This window comes from Salminus brasiliensis, chromosome 25, assembly GCF_030463535.1.
Source record: "Salminus brasiliensis chromosome 25, fSalBra1.hap2, whole genome shotgun sequence".
In the NCBI taxonomy this organism is placed as follows: Eukaryota; Metazoa; Chordata; class Actinopteri; order Characiformes; family Bryconidae; genus Salminus; species Salminus brasiliensis.
In genome coordinates, this window is record NC_132902.1 from 23,427,785 (window position 1) to 23,451,343 (window position 23,559).

At 43.6% G+C, this 23,559-nt stretch overlaps 1 protein-coding gene across 5 annotated transcripts in view; it reads left to right on the top strand.

Annotated features, from left to right (window-relative positions):
* tcf12 (transcription factor 12) overlaps window positions 1–23,559 on the top strand; it is a 163,713-nt gene that overhangs the window by 98,819 nt on the left and 41,335 nt on the right. For 3 of the 5 annotated variants that reach the window (XM_072671773.1, XM_072671772.1, XM_072671774.1), the window contains exons 7-9: window positions 3,541–3,591; window positions 5,468–5,600; window positions 5,809–5,861. In XM_072671773.1, coding sequence (XP_072527874.1) covers window positions 3,541–3,591; window positions 5,468–5,600; window positions 5,809–5,861 — 237 coding nt within the window. Of the gene's footprint in view, window positions 1–3,540; window positions 3,592–5,467; window positions 5,601–5,808; window positions 5,862–17,386; window positions 17,609–23,559 lie in introns of those variants that run through there. The other 2 variants (XM_072671777.1, XM_072671778.1) reach the window with 2 other exon arrangements.

Consider the following 23,559-nt stretch of genomic DNA (forward strand, 5'->3'; position numbering starts at 1 on the left):
GTCTTATTGCATCATTTGAGCATGATGTAGATTTGGATATATAAATGAGTCACATATTCAGACTGTTCCAGCCAGCTGAGCCCCTGTGCTGAACAGTATTTGCAGCCTGTAGCTCTAAGCGGCCTTGCTTTCAGAGTGACAAATCTGCATATTGATGACATTTAGGTCAGTATACTAAGTCAAATGTGACGGAAAATCGTATAGATCACCTGGTATGTCTTTATCTGTGTGTTTATCCATCTCATATATGTGTGTGTGTGTGTGTGTGTGTGTGTGTATAAGTCCAGGACAGCAGTGATAATTTATGCTCTTCCATCTGATTAGCTTATATAATCTATAGGACTGCAGCAGGTGGGCAGTGGCGTCATCACATTGTCGATCAGATGGCTCTTGCAGTATTTTTGTATACTTCTGGAAACCTGGAGCTCCACTTTGCTGCTGCTTTTGTTAGTTTGCTGTTTGTTGATTTATCCACATAAACCTGCGACTGCTGTCCAGAGTAGTCTGCTGACGGTGCCAAAGGGATTCGCTTTAAAGGTCGTATTTCAATGGGATGAGCTACAGCTGCAGATTGTATAATAACGTAGTGTTTCGGACTGAAGCGATGCAGATGTTTCAGGGCAATGGGTAGCACCACGTCTCTCAAAGTGAGAGGTCTTGTGCAGACCATGCCTCGAATGGTCAGATGTATTGTGGTGGCTCAAGGGGACCTACTCAATATTAGGCAGTTAATGTTAATGTTATGGCTGATACATACCTATGTAATTCTATTGTTAGCATTAAGGTTTTTGCCACTGCAGTCAGTAGTTTGCCTAGGGCCGGAAAACCGTAGAATAACAGAATCCCTCACAACAGAAGCAGCTCAGCTGAGTGCGAGTGTTGGTGAGGATGCTGGATGCGGTTGCCGTAGCTGGTTGCCGGGCGCTGAAGGTAAATGCTGGGCCTGTATCCCGTGAGGAGGATTAGACTGATTAATGCTGCAGGATGCGGCTGACAGATGAGTGCCATTATCCCCACAAATCTGCCTGACATTTCATAGAAGATGGCGATCGTTCAGATGGGAGCAGAGTTTGAAGAGAAGCTGGATGAATCTGCAGAGTGCACACCAGGGGTGGGCGATATGATGATGCAGTATTGTTATTGTGATAAATTAGTCACAGAAAATCACTATATACATTTTTTATGAACACATTGCAGGCGCACTTCAAAAGTAAAGGTGCTTTAAATGTTATTTTGAGGGATTCCATAGAAGAACCACTTTTTTTTTTTTGCTTTTCCATTAGACAAATTTGGTACCTAGTACCTGAAAGTGGGTGTATTTGTAGGACCTGCTCACTCATGGTTTTAAGCGAGCTGAGTAGGGACCAAAATGCAACGTGTAACTCTTCCAGAGCCATGATTTGCCAGCGAGAATCTTCACACTGTAACACAACTCAGACATCCAGCACAAGCTAGCCATTTGTAAAACCTCCTAGCTAATTGCTTTTTTTTTTAGTTGGATATTTTAAAATGTCATGTTATGAAGCTGCTAATTAAACATCACCAGCTTTTTCGAGAAAGCTTGCCGGCTAACTGGCGAACGCTATAATATTAAAAACACACTTTAAGCCTTTAAATAAAGCGTTTTCTGAAAACTGAGATATAGAAGGGAATATATGCTACTTCCATGGTTCTTACAAGCTATTTAACCTGAATAGAACTGATTTAACAACAAATAGTGCCAAGCTAAACCCACTAGCTTGCAGTTAACCTAGCTAACTACCAAAAAACTATGTACTTGCTACAGATTCTTTAATGTTACTCTTTTAATAGAGATACTTTAAACTAAATAACAATTGTAAATCTGGAAACCTGTTTAAGTCAGGTAGTTTAGGATCTATAAATCGTAGGGATGGTGTTTTGCGAGTGCACCAGCTGCATTTCAGGGAGAGCTGTGGTACCAGGTACCAAAAAGCATATAGGGTCGAGTAGTGTAGGTGGGTGGAAAAGCACCATTACTGTTGTCTAGTTCATCAGAGGGAGCCTTATTTTGAATTAAGTGGAACCATTGTATAAGGTTTCATCTTAGCATCAGGATTTCATGGGTTCTAATCCCAGCAATGCCTCAAATGCCTTGAACATAGTAGCAAAAAACTGCTGTGGAATTATTTGTATATTTGTGTATATTAAATATTTGAGTGAGTTGTGACTTGTATGCAAATATTAGAAAATCCAGATACATAAATTCATAAAGATGACTTGCAGTAGAATTGCAGGATTGTATTCCCCCACCCTGTTACACATGTCTGCCCAATCACAGGCGAGAGATTGATCAGCGTGTGGCATCATGTGTACAGATAAGCTGCAGAATGTGGTTTTGTTTGCCAGAGAAATGAGTGCATACACTTTGTACACAATGTAAATCCTCCTTTCGAGCTGCAGACACTGCCCAATAATTCAATTTTATTGAGTCTCTAATCATCTCAATGTAAAAAAAAAAAAAAAATTCTCTGCCTGAATCAAAGATTATGGGTTTAGTTTCATAAAAAGCACAACTTCGCTTTATGTAATCTTTAAATAGGATTTGACTAATTTCAAATCGCCGTAATCAACAGCAGTAAAGCATGGTCTCACTGGAATTTAAAAATCCCTAATTCTCTTAGATTAGTCCTCTGTTGGTCTTTCATCTGACCCCAGCGGCCTCTTCCCACCCCCCTCCATCTCGTGGCTAAAAACGAGAAGCTAATATTGCTGTAAGGATTTAATATCATTGAACAAAGGCAACACTAGTCAGTCTGTTGTGCCATGTCAATGTCAGCGCGGCAGGCTCGGTGACAGCCTGTCACTTTGGAGAGCCTGTTTCCCCCCTTATTTCTCCTGCAGTTAAGGAGAGGCTGCCCTGATTCTCACACGAGTTGATGGCCTTCAATTTAATCTGCTAAAATCAGGAATCGGGCTATTCTTGGCCACAGACACAGTGGGCCTGCCGCCGCGGCCCCATGGGGAGTTTGATTACGACTTCTATCTGACTTTGATTTGGAATTAGTAGATAATTCGCCTGTACAGCGTGCCGCAGCGTACAACGTGTGACACAGAGGCGTTAAGTTGCTTTGGAGTTATTTTAACACGACGTAGACGCAGAGCGCAGCAACGTTTCCTAGCATTTTAGCTTTATAAATGAATTCCACACATTTATCTAAATTTAGCATCATTTAATCATAAAAATCGGAGCAAAGTCCAGAGTGGATCGATATGAAATGCTCCGTTCCATAGAAACGTCACTATGACATGTTCACAGTGGTGGTCTGACAAGTTTACTGCCTCTGACTGAAGGTTATTACACTTAACTGATTGTTATGAGCTGAGAAAATAGATTATTATCATGATAATCATGAGTTCCAGAAGTATTCCAGAGAGTCAAAGTATCCTCCCTCCCACAGATTTACCACAGTTTTACCATAATCAGCAGAGCATGTACGGTACACACTTGCATGCAGAAGACATGTATATTCTCTCTGTTGGTTTTGGATAGTAAATAAAATGGATGTATTTGTGTTCTAGACAATGCGACCCCTGGTTCCTGTCAACACCACCCTAAAGAAAACTGAATCGGTAAGTTTCTCTACAGTTCTCTTTGTGTGTGAGTATGTATATACACATATATATATATATAAGACACTGGGGACACACGGGTATCGTAGTTACATAGTTAGGATGTCGTGGCTGGGGGATGCCAAGTAGGCCTAAGTTGTAGGACTGTGGTAGTGTGTGTGCAAGGGTGGAAATATCTCTTAAATCATACACACACATAAAATAAATACCCTTAATAGCCCATATGGGTAATGTATCTACATAATAACTGTGTATATATATATATATTTATTATGTAGATACATTACCCTCAATCATACAAGTCTAGTGTTCCTATACTCCTCATTCACCTCCCAGCCCCACCACCCAGTCTACCCTTAAACCCCACAAACGATTAGGCTAATTGGGCCATGGCTCTAATTGGCCTCTTAACCCAGTTTGCTGAGGGCAGGGTTGGAGTGGATTTCGGTTAGGGATGTGGCATGTTTCAGGAAGGCCGTCCACCAAAGCAGGAGTTCCTGTGTTAATCTCCTGCTTATCAGACGCTGCTTTTGGGCCGTGCCACTGTCCTGTCTCCCCCGTGCGTAATTGGCTCTCAGGCTGAGGGTTAGTGGCCCTGTCAGCTCTGTGGGCTCTGTAGCGGCCGTTTTGTCCAGTTAAGCCAGTGTGTTTTTCGGGGTAACCGACAGCTTCTGAGATCAGACAGATGGTTTAATGAGGCTTTAGCTGGTCGGCCCCTGCCCTCCCCCCACTTTTACACACGCGCACACACCTACCTCCAACTCCCTCACCTCCTCCCCTCCTCGTCACTGCTGCTTTAAGTGACTGTGTCCCAGGCTGCGCGAGGATGTGCCTGGAGGCCCTGATCAGTGCTGATCAATAACAGTTCACCACCGACTGCAGCAGAGGCAATCGCTAGGTCAGACTGATTGAATCGATTTCTCCTTGGACTTAACTGAGCCTGCTGACACTGTCACATCAATTACTGCACACTTGTGTGCACCAGAGGGGATAAGGAAAACTGAGGGGGTGTCAAAGGGGGTGTAAAGCTTGCAGTTTTTACAGTCGTGTGGACTGTTGTAGCTCTTAGTGCTGTTGTATACATTAAAGGCTATAAACTGAGAAATGTAAAAAATACTTTAAAAAGAGGATATGGAGTCATTCAGGAAGGAACGAGGCCATGCTTCTGTGCACTTTTTTTGCTGGCTAGTAATGTGAATAAATTAGGACACCCCAGGAAAACCTTTTTTTAGTGGAACGGCTAATTTCTAATTGTTCTGGGATCATTTCAAATTCCTTCCCAGATTCATATATATCTATCTATAACCTTTTTTCTGAAGGCCTCAGGGGGCTCTTTGGATCTGACCATGGTGATCTTCACCACTCGCTGGTCTACCCCCACTTTTGTTGGAGTAACTGTCTCTACTGTCCAGGGAAGAAGGCTTTCTACTAGATTTTGGAGGAGCATTGCTGTGAGGATGTTAGATGGTCACCCTCCTCCTGGAAAGTATTGGATGGAGCACTATCCATCATTCCAGAGAACACAGCTCTTCCACTGCTCCACAGCTCAATGCTGGGGGGGCTTCTAGCCCACGCCTGGCATTAGGCAGCAGCATGGTGCCAACAGGTTCATCTTGATCTGCTCCAGAGAGTCCTATTCTATTGGCAGTACTTCTCTACAGGGACTAAACAAGCTGTGTATATGTGAATTTGCACATCTGTGTCATTCAGCTTAAAGTAGCTGAATGCATTCATTAGAAGGGGTGTCCACAAACATTTGGACATTGGACAGTAGTGTATTTATGCAGCATTGTGGTGATCGTTGCAGAGGACAGGTTCAGTGGCCCACATCTGAATTTTCATTGGTTTCATAAGTCTTCTCGTTGTGCCCCTACAGTCCACTATGCGACCGGACATGAGTCTGGCCAGTCCAGGACCTGTGACCACAGCTGGGAAGTCGCCCGCTCCTTTCTACTCCTTCACCGGCTCCAATCCACGAAGGCGCTCTCTGCAGGACTCCTCTCCTATGGGTGCGTATCTGTCTGCTGTGTCTACTGTTGTAACAGAGTGGAGTTAGGAGTGTGCTGATATGGCTTGGCGGCTTGGCACTCGTGCGGTCCAGTGCGGGTTTGATTCACTGACTGCGCTGAGATATAGAGAGAAGGCTGTCAGACTGCGCTGCTGCTTGCTAACTATTTTTTTCCTCAAATGCCTGAGTGTTGTTTTATCTGTCCTCAGATCCGCACCAAACAAAGAAAGTACGCAAGGTTCCCCCTGGCCTGCCATCGTCCGTGAGTGGAGCTTCATTTTATCTGCTTGCTTTTCCTCTGATATAAAAATAGCTGCTTATACACACACACACACCACACACAAAGGCCTGTACACACACTTAAAAGCTGTTGATGCCTCAGAACTTGTATTCACTTTGTCTTCGTCTCTTCAAAGTCATCCAAAGCGCCTCAGTGGTATCAGCGAATGTCTTGTATGTGTGTGTGTTAGGGTGTGTGTGTGTGTGTGTGTGAGTGACTAAGAGCTGGGATTGTTTGTCCAAACCCATCAGGAGCTGATTATTCATGTTGGGTTGTTTTTTTTAATAGGTGATCAGACTCTTTCTGCTTTGGCCTTTAACACATTTAGTGCAGACAGAAGAGCCTTAACATTAAAACCACTGATAGGGGAAGTGAATAATATTGATTGGCTGGTCCCAGTGGCACCTGTCAGTAGGTTGCTATGTTAGGCAGCAAGTGAACAGTCACTTCTTGAAGGTAATGTGAAGAAGCAGAAGAGACACTTTGACAAGAACCAAACTGTGATGGCTGGACAAATCTCCAAACCATCATGCAGGTCTTGTGGGGTGGTCCTGGTATGCAGTGGTCACTTGCTGGTGACATGGTCATGATCTCATTAATGGTCATAGAGTTCCCGCTTTAAGACTTAAGACAAAATGTAAAAATTAATTAATTAATTAAAAGAAGTGGGGGAATATACAGTGAGTCCAAGAAGTATTTGATCCCTTGCTGATTTTCTTTGTTTGCCCACTAATAAAGACACTATCCTTCTGCACTTTTAATGGTAGATATATTCTAACATGGAGAGACAGAATATCAAGACAAAAATCCAGAATATAATTTTAAAGAATATATTTTAATTAATTTGTATTTCAATGAGGAAAATAAGTATTTGATCCCTCTTGCCAAACACACTCAATACTTAGTGGCAAAGCCTTTGTTTGCAAGCACAGCGGTGAGACGTTTGTTGTAGTTAACCACAAGTTTAGCACACACACCAGGGGGAATTTTGGCCCACTCTTCTTTGCAGATCCTCTCTAAATCATGAAGGTTGGTGGGCTGTCGCTTGGCAACTCTGACCTTCAGCTCCCTCCATAGATTTTCGATCGGATTGAGGTCTGGCGACTGGCTGGGCCACTCCATGACCTTAATGTGATTTTTCTTGAGCCAATCCTTTGTTGCCTTTGCTGTATGTTTAGGGTCGTTATCATGTTGGAAGACCCAACCACGGCCCATTTTCAGATCCCTGGCAGAGGGGAGGAGGTTGTCCCTCAGGATTGTGCGGTACATGGCTCCATCCATCTTCCCAGTGATGCGGTGAAGTAGCCCTGTACCCTTGGCAGAGAAACATCCCCAAAACATTATGCTTCCACCTCCATGCTTGACGGTGGGCACAGTGTTCTTGGGGTCATAGGCAGCATTTTTCTTCCTCCACACATGGCGGGTGGAGTTGAGGCCAAAAAGTTCAATTTTGGTCTCGTCTGACCACAAAACCTTCTCCCAATAACTTGGTTCATCTTTCAAATGATCATTGGCATACTTGAGGCGCGCCTCCACATGTGCTCTCTTCAGCAGGGGTACCTTTCGGGCACTGCAGGATGTGAATCCATTGTTGCGCAAAGTGTTGCCAATTGTTTCCTTGCAAACTGTGGTCCCAGCTGCCTTCAGGTCATTTGCTAACTCCTGCCGAGTGGTTGCAGGACGATTTCTGACTGTTCTCAGCATCATTGCCACCCCACGAGGCGAAATCTTCTTTGGAGCACCGGGCCGAGGTCTGTTGATTGTCATGTTATACTCTTTAAACTTTCTGATAATTGCACCAATAGTTGTTACTTTCACATCCAACACCTTACTAATCTTTTTGTAGCCCATTCCAGCTTTGTGAAGGTCAACAATTCTGACTCTGAGGTCCTGTGACAGCTCTTTGGTTTTACCCATGTTGGAGACTTGAAATCTGTGTGATCTGTCTGATTCTGTGGACAGGTGTTTTTCACACAAGTGATTAGTGAGAACAGGTGGCTTCAGGTCAGGTAACAAGTTGATTGGGAGTGTCTAACTGGTCTGTAAAAGCCAGAACTGCTAATGAATACTAAGGGATCAAATACTTATTTCACTCCATGAAATACAAATCAATTAATATATATTCCTTAGATTTATTTTCTGGATTTTCTTTTTAATATTCTGTCTCTCCATGTAAGAATACATCTACCATTAAAAGTATAGAATGATCATGTCTTTATTAGTGGGCCAACGAAGAAAATCAGCAAGGGATCAAATACTTCTTGGACTCACTGTATATATATAATGATTAAAAGTAGTGGGATACAGATATAGTGGTTGACTGAATGCGGTTGGATGTTTTCAGGGAATGCTCTCGGCCTACATTCGGCTTCTTATCACTGTTGCAGGCCGGATGTAAAGCTGTACAGTGTGTTCAGAAGGTCTGCCTTTGCTCCGCTAACCTACCCTGTTGTTTTGTTGCTCAGGAGTGAGGTGTGTGTGTGTGTAGGTAGGCCATGCCGGGCCGGGCCGGGCCGGGCTGGGCTGGGCTGGGCTGGGATGGCTGATTGATTTGCGGGGCCGCTGTGGCCTCCTCTCGTTGGGTGTCCCGGGGGAGCCGGGGCTCAGGGCCTCGAGCTGTCACAGCCCATCCCCAGCGCTGCTCTTTTGATGTTTAATTAGTCATTATGTAGCCTGAACAGGAGGACAGACAGAGATTAATAGCGACGGGATCGGGAGAAGTTTCCATGGGCGATAATCCCGGCGGAGCGGCGCAGCGGCCATTAAGGATGCAGAGGAAGTGCGAAGCCTCAGCTTGCGTCCGCCTGTGCCGGCCCGCCTCACGCCCACCCACCTCATTATTATGCATCAATCATGCAGTCAGCTGCTGATCGTGAGGAAGCCTCCATTAAAGCGCGGGCCTTAAAACCTCTAAACATTTCCTCAATAGCAACTGGTTTTGTCTGAGAACCCCACGCCCCCCCCCACACAACACCCACCCTCCCGCACAGAGGGGATTCTTTCTCGGCTAGAACAAAAAAAGACTGTTTTGATGATTGTTACGTGGCGAGAGGAATTGTGTTTGGGAAGCTTTGGCTTAAAAAGGAAAGGAAAAAAAGTTTGGAATAGGAAGCAAGAGCGAGTACAGGGCATCATCCAGAGCATACTGTATTTTCTCTGCTTATGCAAGTAGAGTGAATAAGTAGGTAAAGATGGCAGGGGGGGTGTGTGTGGGGGGGTGGGGGGTGTTGGAGGGGGTGGTTGAGATTGGTTGCCTTGCGGGGTACATCTCTTTGTTGTGTAAATGGACGTTAGGCTTTTATTTGTCAGTGCTTAACACATGGGCGCAGGTGCACTTGTGTGACTCATAACTCAAAGCCGCCCAATTCAGACTGGGGTGAAGCAGTGACATGGCAGGGGGATGAAATACAGCAGCAGCACTGTGTGCCTCTCTACTCCACCACGATAAGACAGAGGGGCCTGCCGTATTCTCTTCACTTCCACAAGACTGTGGGTGTGTGTGTGGGGGCTGGGAGGATGAAGAGATGTGTGTGAAGATGCTGTGAGGAGAGGATAGAGTGTATGTGTCAGGTACACCTGGGTAGAGATGTGTATGCTGATGTGTTTGTCATCTAGGACATCAGATCATATTAGTTGATTAGCTTGTCGATATCTATCTGATCTATATCTATATCTGTACTAAATCTCCAGAATAGCAAGTGTGGTGGCAATTTTAGGGCTGAAAATCCTATCTGATTTAATATCATAATGTTTTATTAATATTAATATATTTACTGCTTTACTGACTGATACAGTGGGGAGAACAAGTATTTGATACACTGCTGATTTTTCAGGTTTTCCCACTTGCAAAGCATGTAGAAGACTGTAATTTTTATCATAGGTACTCTTCAACTGTGAGTGATGGAATCTAAAACAAAAATCCAGAAAAATACATTGTATGATTTTTAAATAATTAATTTCCATTTTATTGTGGGAAATAAGTATTTGATCATCTATCAACCAGTAAGAATTTTGGCTCTCACAGACATGTTACTTCTTCTTTAAGAAGCCCTCCTGTTCTCCACTCATTACCTGTATTAACTGCACCTGTTTGAACTCGTTACCTGTATAAAAGACACCTGTCCACACACTCAATCAGTCAGACTCCAGCATCTCCACAATGCCCAAGACCAGAGAGCTTTGTAAGGACATCAGGGATAAAATTGTAGACCTGCACAAGGCTGGGATGGGCTACAGGACAATAGGCAAGCAGCTTGATGAGAAGGCAACAACTGTTGGTGCAATTATTAGAAAATGGAAGAAATGCAAAATAACGGATAATCTCCCTCGGTCTGGGGCGCCATGCAAGATCTCACCTCGTGGAGCATCAATGATCTTGAGGAAGGTGAGGAATGAGCCCAGAATTACACGGCAGGACCTGGTCAATGACCTGAATAGAGCTGGGACCACAGTCTCAAAGAAAACAATCAGTAACACTCTACGCCGTCAAGGATTAAAATCCTGCAGTGCACGCAAGGTGCCCTTCCTCAAGCCAACGCATGTCAAAGCCCGTCTGAAGTTTGCAAATGACCATCTGAATGATCCAGAGGAGGAATGGGAGAAGGTCATGTGGTCTGATGAGACAAAAATAGAACTTTTTGGTTTAAACTCCACTCGTCATGTTTGGAGGAAAAGAATGATGAGTACAACCCCAAGAACACCATCCCAACCGTGAATCATGGCGGTGGAAACATCATTCTTTGGGGATGCTTTTCTGCAAAGGGGACAGGACGACTGCACCGTATTGTGGGAAGGCTGGATGGGGCCATGTATCGTGAGATTTTGGCCAACAACCTCCTTCCCTCAGTAAGAGCACTGAAGATGAGTCGTGGCTGGGTCTTCCAGCATGATAACGACCCAAAACCCACAGCCAGGGCAACTAAAGAGTGGCTCCGTAGGAAACATCTTAAGGTCCTGGAGTGGCCTAGCCAGTCTCCAGACCTGAATCCAATAGAAAATCTTTGGAGGGAGCTTAAAGTCCGTGTGGCCCAGCGACAGCCACGAAACCTGAAGGCTCTGGAGGAGATCTGTATGGAGGAGTGGGCCAAAATCCCTGCTGCAGTGTGTGCAAACCTTGTCAAGAACTACAGGAAACGTCTCATCTCTGTAATTGCAAACAAAGATTTCTGTACCAAATATTAAGTTTCTTTTTCTGGTGTATCAAATACTTATTTCCCACAATAAAATGGAAATTAATTATTTAAAAATCATACAATGTATTTTTCTGGATTTTTGTTTTAGATTCCATCACTCACAGTTGAAGAGTACCTATGATAAAAATTACAGTCTTCTACATGCTTTGCAAGTGGGAAAACCTGAAAAATCAGCAGTGTATCAAATACTTGTTCTCCCCACTGTATGATTGTCTGTATTTAGTCATCATACCTAAGCTCAAAAAACCACAGAGCTCTTCTAGTTGTAACTGCTTAGACCCTGTATATAAGCCTGCAGTTAACATACATTTCATAGGCCCTATAATAGAACCCTGTGGGACCCCACAAGACAATGCTAAACTGAACAGTTGCCAAATGATTTCCAATAGTTTCTGCATTAGGAATAATAACTGAATCATCCATGGCTGGGTGTCCCAGAGAGCGCAACTGGCCTCGCTCTCTTGGTGGGTGGGGTGGCCCTCCTTCTCCCCCTCATCACTCATCACATGCCATGCTAGCCTGTGCGGGCGTCTGTTAGCCGATGTAACAGAACTGGCAGTTAGCTTTACTCTTAGTTGTGTTGAGCGTTAATTGTAGTACTGGAGGCAGAGCTACTCAGATTTGGAGAGATCACAAGCTTGAATCCTGTGACAGAGAAAATTGCAGTGTATGATATTTCAGCTGATACTTATATATTAGATATAACTAAATATACAGTGCGGAGTCAAATGTTTGGACGCCTGGTTGAGTGTGTGCTGTTTATTATTTATTCTTATCTATATCTATGATCCAAATGCTAGCATAATCATATTTTGGACAGACGGGTATTAACTGTAGTTAGGATGTCGTGGCTGAAGTGGGGGGAGGGGGGGTGGGGGTGTCAGGTAGGCCTAAGTTGTAGGTAGGTCATGTTGGCTATTAAGGATATTTATTGGTTTAGCTAAATGAGTGAATATGTATGTATTGATGTACATTATCACATTCTGTAGTTGAATGTGTTGAGAGGCATGTCCACCTACGACTTAGACATTTTTTAAACCCCCCAGGCACAACATCCTAACTACGATGGATACCTGAGTGATCCCAGTGTTTTGAAAAAAAATGTTTACCCCTAGCATTTGGACCAAATGTTTTTAAGATCCAAACTTTCCAAACTTTTGACTGGTCCTATTTACAGAGCTACATATGACTAGATATGAATTGTTGGTATTGGACGATGCTGCATTACCAACAGGTCAGTGTTCCAGAAGCCCTAAAGATGCATGTTTGTGACGAGATCTTATTTTAGACTGTAAAGAACTTACAGAACCTTCACTTCTTTTACAAAAATGGTTCTTCAGGGAACCAATAGTGGTTCTTCTGTGGTATCACTACTAAAAGAACAATTTTTTGTAGAATCTTTATTGTTGAGAGTGTACTCAAGATATGCACAAAAACCTTATATCTTCATTTTCATGGTTTTCACTGTTTGAAATAATGTGAATCTGGCTGTAATTCTGTATATTGTGTAATTGTATCAAATGTCATGATGAATTGACCAATAGAAATGCTCCAAAATGACTTGGAATAACATCATTTTACATTGACTTCAATTAAAGTTCTTTTTTGGAGATACATGACAAGAAAAACAGGCAATATTCTGATGTCATGTTATTCTAATAATGATACCATATCATCATATAGCTCACCAATAGCCCTAACCCTTTCCAAAAAACATGAATTGTGTGGACCTTTTTATCAGTGGTTTCAAATAAGCCTGGTGTATCAGTGTCCTCCCATTACAACCAGATATGAGCCTGTCCTTCTGTGAGGGGAAATAGCTGCCTGGGGGCATTGCCAAGGCGGCCCGCAAGTGAATAGACTTGTCCATAAGGACTTTTGGTAGTGTGTAAAGATGTTACAGGGAGAGTGTGTGTCAGAGTTGTGAGTGGTAGTTGTGTGTGTGTGTGTGTGTGTGTGTGTGTGTGTGTGTGCTTCCAGCAAGCATTTGAAGTGTCCTGTGATGCAGAAGGAATCTGGCTGTTTGAAGGCACTGCCGAGCAGGCGCACCTGCAGAGCCATGCTGGGTTGCCGGGGCAGCTGTTTGTGTGTGTGTGTGTATGTGTGTGTCTGCAGTCTGCAGGGTACCTGTATGGCGGGAATGCAGCTGCGGATGCCTGAGAAAGCATTTTGCTTGTGTAAGCACCAGGGCCCCACTAGAGGCCTGAATAGCTGCTTGATAAACAAAATGAACACAATGCGTCCCATCATTATTCCCTCCACAGGGAATGCACTCTTATTTACCCCCCCCCCTCACCCACCCACCCACCTTACACCACCACTTCCCACCTCACCTAAAAATACCTTAACCATTTACATTTTAGCCGCCATCCAGGTTTTGTGAGGGGCGGCGTGGCGTTTCTGTACGAATGCAAATATTTATGCAATAACATCCGCGCGGTACTCGAGAGCCCAGGCCGTATTTTAAGATGCAAAGCCTATCAGGAAGAGGCAGCGGCAGAGCGAGAATGCACAAATGTTTAGAACCGTGTTTGGTTCGTGTTCGGGGGATTTGAGATGGGGAGGTGGGGGCGGGGGGCTCATATTAACCCTTTCATGTGTCGCCTCTGAATCTCCTGTGAAGCCGGTAGTGGCCTCTAGAAAGTGGGGCCCGCCAGATAAATGAATACATTAGGCCAGTGCTGTAGAAACTGCTGCATATTATTACTCCGTTTTACACCTTGTTAACTTACATTTGTTATATTTGACAGACACATGAAATAGTTCAGATTTCTTTCATTTTTAATAATATTTTTAACAACACAGCAGTAGCAGTTACTTACATATTCACTTATCATAGTCATTTACTGTATTAATCAGTCAGTATGATTAATATTAAAATAAATAAACTGTGTTTATTTTATTATTTTATTATTTATTAAAAATTTTCTAAAGAGGGAATGTGGCCAGTTACCCAATCCCCATTCAGGTGAACTCCCCCTAGCACAAGCAATGCCCCAAAACTCGGAGGGTAAAGATAGGCACGTCTCCTCCGACACATGTGAAGCCACCAGCCACCGCCTCTTTTCGAACTGCCACTGATGCAGCCTCGCTAGGAAGCTAGCGCAGACAAAAGAATGGCTCCCCAGCTCGAATACAGCAGCTAACAGACGCCCGTGATGACCAACATCACAGTAGGAGTTGTGGCGAAGGAGTGCAATCAGCCCACCACTGACAGAGCAAGGCCAATTGTGCTCTCTCTGACTTCAGCTGCTGATGGCAAGCAGCATGACCAGGGATTTGAACCAGCATTAGTAGTAAACCCAGTAGTTTAGGCCTAGATTGAAGTGACAGAGTAAAGGAAAATCAGTATTAAACATCTACTGATGTTCGTTAGTAAGATAAATCACAATATTCACACACACACACTGTTGTTTAAATACACAGTCATATCAGAATATTATGACCGCCCCTGCTTTGGAATGAACTCGGCCGGTCATGTGACCGGGTTTATGCTCGTACAAATAAGCGAGCACACCAGTCAGTTGTACCACGGTGCAAAATGATTGTCATGGGCAAAGGATGCTAATTGAGTGATGTCCAAAAGGGCATGATAATAGGGTACCGAAGGGTGAAGGGTGGTAGTGTCGCGGAAAGTACTAACTTCATGGGATGTTCTAGAGCCACCATAGTAAAGGTGTACCTCCCAATGGCATAACAGTGGTGCCCCATGGACCATTGATGCCAGAGGGGAACAATGACTCCAACAATTGGTACAGAGCAATCAGCGCTCCACTGTAAAGCAGTCAACCTCTATAATGGACAGAGTGGTTATTCCCAGAATTCGGGAGGTGGTCATAATATTCTGATATGACTCTGTATGCTTTGAGCACCCCCTCATGGACAACTGTACACATGCATTTGTGGACAAACGCATCATCTGAAGGGAAAGAAGGTGGTAGAGTAATACTACAGGATTTTACACTGATATGACTCTGGTTATGCAGCAGTTCTGGCAAGAGGCCTCTTGCAGGTCCACCAAAGCTCCATAGTGCAGTAGCAGCCAGTTCCGGCCCGCAGTGGCAATGACGGAGACGCCGTTCTCCCTGTTATAGTCAGTGGAGCATGTGCATGATTCCAAAGCTGCTAATTTATGGTAAAAATGTTATTATATTGTATACCTCTGTTGCTCAGTGTAATGCTCTCTCTGGGCTGGTTTCTTCATGATCAAGCCTGTGGCGATGGAAGCTGCAGGTCTGTGTGTGTGCATTCATGTGTATGTATGTGTGTGTGTGTGTGTGTGTGTGTGTGTGTGTGTGTGTATGTGTGTGTGTGTGTGTGTGTGCGTGCACACTCACAGAGGCTTCTAGCGAGAGAGCACAGCAGCGAGCGTGTGCCGCGGTTAGTCAGTCAGCAGCGGCTGCTGCAGTGCTGACGGGCAGCTGTTTGGGCACCTGTGCTGAAGGACCCGGCCTGTCTGTCTTCTCAGTCTGCCTGACAGGCGCTCTGCTCTATACACACACACACACACACACTCTCTCTTATACACACACAGAGAGAGTGGGGAGAGAGTGGCTGCCCGTGGCTGTGGGCGAGAGACGTCTTCTTGTGGGATATTCATGCATGACTGTGAGGCCGGAGCTGCTGTGTAAATAGCCGGGCTTTTTTTAAGCGCCCTTGTCACGGGCGTGACGGGTTGATGTGACAGCGCCTGAGCCAGCACGGTGACGATGGGCCGGAGGAGAGGAGCATGGGAGTGAGAGAGGGGTGGAGCGGAGGGGGGCGATCAAGTCCCTTCAGGGGCTTTTTGCAAGCGAGAACCCTGGCTGTGAATGACAAAGGAGATTGTCATTGGCGTTTGACGTATCACTCAGAAGTAGGGGTGGGCAGCGTGACGAGGTGTTATCCTCTTCATCATCGTCATCATCAGGATGAATTACATCACAGTGTATATAAGGGGTATTATTAGTTAAATATTAATAATAATTCATTTTATAGTAACACTTTATTTATTATTATATATTAATGAACACAAATTAAGGGTTTATTGAGGTCTTGTATTTCGACATTTCTGAATGATACATTTATTATGCATTAAGGTTTTTTTTTTTAAGCTAAACTATTTAGTAGTACATATGAAAATCATGAATAATTGCATTATAAGTTGTAAAAAAAAGGAATTAACGCTTTCGTACCACCCTGTTATGCACATTATTGAGCATCTCTTATCTTTATTGCAGGTTATTAGTGTGGAATTGGCAGCACATTGACTCATATGGGTTCAGATAGTGCCATGTTTATGCTTTTTGTGAGTTGAATAATTGCTAATACTTCAACACCCAATTCTAAAGTGAGGTTCTACTTATCACTAATTAGAGAACTAAATAAAATTAAAGCACTATCGGTTTACATCACAAATTTAAGCCGTGTTCAACAAAGAACCTTAATGAACCTCTATAATAAACTATTAGCCACTTTATTTACGCAGCCTGTTTAAGCACAGGTTCACAAAGTGCTTTACGAGGAATGATAAATGAGAGATCACGGGGACACTTAAAACTGCATTCATCATTAAAAACAGACAGGTGGGGCTCAGAGTGGCTCAGCGGCACAAGTTCGAATCCCAAGCCATGCTGCTTGGCCATCAGCAGCTGGAGTCTGAGAGAGCACAATTGTCCACAGGTAGATGGTGCTCTCTACGCTCATCGCTGTTAAACGCTGTTGACCAGCACAGGCGCCTGTTAGCTGGTGCGATGCAGCTGAGGACACAGTGCTTTCCACTAAGTGTGTCGGCTGCCTGGCAATGCTGCATCGGTGGCTGGCTCTGCCAGTGTCGGAGAAGACACGTGTTGAGTCCTTTACCATCCTAGTGCCGGGAGCGTTGCTAGTGCTAGAGGGATCTACAATTGGGTAGGTTCAAAAAGTCAGAACTTCTATTACCAGAGAATAGCCCCACCAATTTGTACAGACGTCCCTGTAGTTACTGAGTAATACACCCTAGTGTGTAATAGGCCTTTCTGTATGAAGGGCTTATAGCACTAAAAGTAAAAGTACTCTTTAAAAATGCGTTTCTTCAGTTTAACTGTTGCATTTTATTAGTTCCAGCTAAATATTGTTTTTTTTTAAAAAGCTTAATATCGTTAATGTCTTCAGATATTACGCTCTTATATTTCGACCCTGTTGCTGGGAACTGTATTCGGCTTCGAGTTTGGGCGAGAGGAAGGTAGGAGCTAAGACCCTGCGATCAACACGGCAGGCAATGACACTCAGAGGATATCTGTATGTGTGTCTGTGTGAATGTGTACTTCCTGAACAGGATTGACTGCAGCTCCTCTCAGAAGTACTAAGCTGGATTTTTGACTAGACAGCCATCTACAGGCCGCAGCAGCATGTGCAGGCGGTGGCGCTGTGTGTGTTTTTCTGTTTGGATTCGCTTTCTTTTGAAGCCGGGCCGCTAATGCAGGGTCAGGACCTGGCAGAGCATGCCCTGTGGAGATGGACATGCCTCGGGATAAAACGGCCCACTAAAGCTCTGTAAGAATAACTCCAGAGATCGAGGTTTGATGTGCTTCTTTCATGTGGCCACTGCTCTTTGTTCTCGAAAGAATCTCTGTTCTCCTTTTGCTTTTGTGCTTCATCAGTGCTGGGTTTTTTTGGTTGTACATTTCTGTTTAAAGCACTGTATTTCCCAACAAAAGCTCTGCTTCGGTCCCGTTGAGCTGGGCGTGTGGAGAAGTTGGTGCCTGGCTTCGAATTATGTGACAGTCTGTGAGGGCAGAGCCCTTCTAAATTGTGCTGTTGCGCAATAACTTTTTAAGATACAAATTAGGGGTGGACGATATCGCAAAAATATCGAATCACGATACTTGATGTTTTCCTCCTTTTTTTTTATTATTTATTTTTTGTTATGAATTTATTCATTTATTTACTTTTACTATTTACTTTTGATAAGTCCGGTATTGCTAAAGTCCCATAAAAAAACAGACCACAGTGTTTCCGTTATTTTCAGTGAAACATGCATCAGGATTCAGACATAGACAGCTAAGGCAACGCAATGCATATAGGTTCATCATGTGATGAGAGAATTAGAGTTAATAAAACTTATATATAATACATATGGGATATGCACTATATGGACAAAAGTTTTGGGACACATGCTCATTCACTGTTACTTCTGAAATCAAGGGTATTTAAAAAAAAAAAGTTGATCCTGCTTTTGTTGGAGTAACTGTCTCTACTGTCCAGAGAAGAAGGCTTTTTTTTTTTGCTAGATTATGGAGGAGCATTGCTGTGAGGATTTGATTGAATTCAACGACAAAAGCGTTAGTGAGGTCAGGATGTTAGATAGTCACCTCACTACATCCCTAAACTAAATCCACTGCTCCACCGCTCGATGCTGGGGGGCTTTATACCTTTATACCTTCTGCTCCAGAAGGTCCTATTCTTTTGGCAGTATATTTCTACAGGGACCATTCATTTGCACATCTATATCTGCAACTATAAGTAGCTGGGAGCATAATTGGCATTGCATCATCATATGGCCCACCCACTGCTTTCAGTTTACCAGAGCCAGCAAGTCGTCACTACTGCTGCTGTCTTTACTGAAGGGTCATAATGTCAATAGGTCATAATCCTTCCACCAGGGGGCATCGCTTTGGGTCAGTTTTTGTGTGTGTTTGTGTGTGTTTATATTTGTGGGTCTGAGGGACGTGCACACACACATAGATATATACACACAGTCTAGAGGGAGATGAGCTCATCTGATAAGTGATTAGATAGATGCCCCTCGTTTGACTGGCTCTGATCCTGAGCAGAAGCGCGCCCACCTCTGGGAGCTTCGCTGTTTATCTGTGTTTGGGCTGCTGAAATTTACCACTGACAAGAGGAGGCCAGATAATGGAGCTGACAAACAGCCCAGACACACGCTGCTTTCATCTACAAGGGGAGGAGGGGGGGCAGTTGAAAGAACAGAGAGAATGAGATTAGACTCATTACTCACATTCCATCCAGTTGTAAATTATTTATGTAGGAGGCTGTGTGTGTGTGTGTGTGTGTGTGTGTGTGTGTGTGTGTGTGTGTGTGTGTGTGTGTGTGTGTGTGTGTATGTGTGTGTGTGTGTTTCATACATTTTCAGGGTAAAAGTAACCCCATAGGAAACTGACCCTGTCAGTGTCCTGATTGCTGAAGTTAAGATTAGGGTTAGGTTTAAGAAGGTTAGGTGTAGGGTAGGAATTCTTACTAAGTGCATGTATCTGGATAAGGGCTGGGCAATATGGCGATATTTTATCATATCGTGATACATTTTATTATTTTATTATTTTATGACTAAATTGCTGATATATGAGAGTGTAATTACTCTTGTTTTATTGGATGGAGTAGAAAAATAAAGTATGGGAGAGGATTCGAATAGCGTTTTTAAAATCTGCAGCTAATGTTGATTTTTGTATGCATGACAAATTTAGCATGATAACATTTTCAGCATATCACCCAGTCCGAACATACAGTACATCTACAGTACATATATTTATTTATTTATTTACAAAGAAAATGTGGTTTGAAGCATTTCTATTGATCCATATAAATAGTGACAAAAGTATTTGGACACCTACAGGAGCTTGTGGGTTTTTTGTTCTTTTTTATAACTTCCCATTCTAAACCCATAAGCATTAATATGGAGCTGGTCCCCCTTTGCAGGTCTGGAGCTCTGCAGGTATTGAGTCAGCAGGGCATTGGAGGCTTTCTACACCATGCTCTGAGCTCAGCACACAGCCCTGACCCCGCTCTGTAGCTTTACGTGGTCTGACACTTTTGATGGTCTAGGAGGGAGGAAATTTCATCAGCTGACTTGTTGTTGTTGGTGCAGCGGTGTCTCCTATTACATACAGAACCACGCTGGAGTTCAGTGAGCTCTTTAGAACCTCCCGTTCTTTCACCAATGTGTGGAAGAAAGGCAGACTGCAGGACTAGTGGCTTGATTTTATACACCTGTGGTGACTAAATGAAACTGAATGGACCTGAATTCAAAAAGGTGTGTCTCTAAACTTTTGTCCAAATTGGGAATTTTACTGGAGAAATGTTACAAATTCTTAACTTTCAATGGAAATATATGAAAAGATTTTATGTAAAACGTCATTTTGGAGCATTTCTATTGGTCCATTAATCATGACGCTTGGACACAATGTGAAGAACAACTGACTCACATTATGGCAACATTAAAATAGACAAAAATGGACACAGTACATGTTATTATTGCCTTCTGATTGCTCATATATACTTGTATAATTCATATGTACGACCGCAACAACATCTGGAAGTTCTATGTTAATAGTCTGTGATTGACTAGTCTGTGATTGACTGCCTCATGAACGCAAACCTGAGTCACTATAGGTGTGTAGCATCTTATCGCTGGTTGTGGCCTGCTAAAAGCCTTCTCTGTCAACAGTCAGCTGTGATTGGCTTAAGCTGTGATGTGTGTAAAGGGGAGCTGGCGTGAGCTGAGCTGGATAAGGTTACCTGGCCTGATGTCTGACGCACGTGAGCCTCACACTCAGCAGTTGTAGGTCAGATGGCAGCGAGGAGCTGTGGTGGACGTTGGGTAACTGGGTGAAATTGCTTTGGCGGGGCTGTTTGGATTGGATTGACTGTGGAGGATGGAGGGAGAGACACAGGCGGACAGTTTGTCCTGATGTACAGGTTTACGAAGTCTGGTCACTCTCCCCTGGCTGGAACACTGTTGTAGCAGAGCCTGTGGTCCATGCAAAAAGGCCTTACAGTGGAGGAAAAGACAGTGACAGTGCGTGGGTTTGATTGTAATGGCATAACAACATTAACCTTACATAAGATTCTTGTTTGGGTGCATGATGTGTCTGCTCAGGCCCGGCCCCTCTGTGTTTGGCAGCAGCGGATCATTCATCAAGGCCAAACCCAGAGGAAGCGCTCTCAGTCTCAGAGGAAGACCATTGACGGAGCTTCCTCCAGTCTAGTCTAATGAACAGCAGTACAGAAAACAAGTCATGAGTGAAGGCATCAGATTGTGTTGAGTTCTGTGTGTAAGGGGACTAATCCCCATGTTTAGATATATCCCCATATTTATTACATATATTCAGCCATAGGTGCCGACTCTGGTGAGGGGGGTGAAACTGCTATAACAGTCTGAAGATTGCTGCAGACGTGTAACTGTAGTAAACAGCGGGACAACAGAAGGATTTTAATATGGTTACTATGGCAACCAGAAATTATTTTTCTTTTTTACCCACACTGGCTTGCCAGATTTGCCTGGGATAGTTAGATAAATCAGTTGCAGGTGGAAATGATGAAGTTATGGGCTGGTTATATTTGATGGCCATTGAAATTCACCTCATTGCCAAAGAGATCTGACACTTTCTGATTTCAGACAGTAGAAAATGAACAGAAATGGTATTTTGAGTGAATGTATTTTCTGGTATGATTTTAGGAGTGAATATTAATTCTGGTGTTGAATAACTGGCAACCTAACAACAGACTGTCACTTATAATGACAGAAGGGGCAGAACAGAAGGTTTAAGGGTTCGTTGACATTCGTTGACAACACTTGTACTGTTTTCATTAAGAACTCACTGGGTCTTTCCCTGCTGGGTTGCCAGATTTGCTATTTTCCCAAAATCCTGGGGTGGTTTAAAAATCCATTTGCAGGTGGAAAATGCTGAGTTAGCAGGACCTTTGAGGTACTGTCTAAACAAACTAATGTGCCAGAAAGATTTGACCTTGATTTCGGTCAGTAGAAAAATAAAAAATAATGATCTCATGAGTGGATAATTGAGTCTGATGTTAAATAACTGGCAACCTAACAACAGATCAGCGCGTACAGTGACAGAAGGCGCAGAACGGAAGGCTTGAGAGCACATCTGTACTGTTTTCATTTCTGTGCTGGTTCTTTCCCTGCTGGGTTTCTAGCAGATTCGCTTTTTTGCAACAAACTGGGGAAATGATGAATTTAGCAGGGTGCGTTGTTTTTTTACATCTATTCATATTTACCATGGAGATGAAAATATTTGCTATCGGACAGCAGAAAATACAAACAAATGGAGTTATGAGTGAGTACTGATTATGGTAGAACTGGTAAGTGTATCTGGCAACCTAAGGACAGAATGGCACGTGCAGTGCTGGAAGGGGCAGAGTAGAAGGTTTGATTGTGTGCTGCTGTTAAAAGTACATTTGATATATATGGTATATTGGAGTACTTTTAGCACATTTTAATAAACCAGTGACCAAAAGTGGGTAGACCTCAATAGTACTGGTACCACTGGAGCTGCAGTACGGATTACAGCTCGGCTATGTAACGTATACCCACTTGTTAACTTCAGGCTAACTGCAGGCCTAAACCATCCCAGTGTGGAGTTGTTCGGTAACCCCCGTCTGACCTGCGTATGTGCTCTCTGACTCTGTATTGGCCGCTGTTATATAAGGCATGGGCATAATTCAGGCTTTAGGAGGGCTGCTGCTACTGTTTGCAGCTATGCTGTGTGTTTTAGTACTTTCTTAGATAACAGTGTGTCAGAAACCACATCAGGAAGTCTACAAGAAAACTGTGTAAATTTCATTTCCATCAACTGAGCAGATCAAACCACAGTCCGTGACTCCTGCAGCATATCGGTCTCATTAAGCGTCTGCTGCCGTAGCTTAGATTCAGCATGGATGCCGTGTTTTGACTATATTTGTGCTAAAAAAAACCCAAAAAAACAAAAACCAGCCTCGTCACAAACTGTTCCCAGTGGGCCGACTTCCTTTTCACCACTCTGAGAACAAAGCCGACTATACGCTGGGAACGCTGGGACACTATGGACATATGTCCGTGATTTGCTTTTGCTTGTGATGAGTCTGTCTTTTTGTTTTGCTTTTTTTTTATTATCTCTTTTGATTTTTTTTTTTCTTTTTTCATTTTCTTTTCTTCTCAGTGGTGCATTCTTTATCTGGACTTGGTTTTTGGAGGCTTCAAACAGGGCTTTCTATCATGGGCACTCTCCCTCAAAGCATCAACTTGAAACGGCTCCAGATTTTAAAGCGGTACCAGCCTGACGATTTCACTGCCTTGGAACGGTTTGAAAGAGTCTCGCTCGGAGAAGAAAGAGGAATAAATAATAATAGAATTACAGAGAAAAGCATAATAAAGTATCGGTTTTAGAGGAGGGGGGAGGGGGGAGGGGCGGGGGTGGCTTTCATCTTTCCATAACAGTAATGTTGTGAAGGGGTCTAGGGGGCAGTGTTCGGATCAGCAGGCCTGCAGGGACACACACACGCGCACACACACACACACACACACACACACACACACACACACACACACATGAAACAGTGAGCTTTAACGGCACCACAGCATGACATCTCTCTCTCTCTCTCTCTCTATCTCTCTCTCCCTCTCCCTCCCTCTCTCTTTCTCTCTCTCTCTTTCTGTCTCTCTCTCTCTCTCTCTCTCTCTATCTCTATCTCTCTCTCTCTCTCTCTCTCTCTCCCTCCCTCCCTCCCTTTCTATC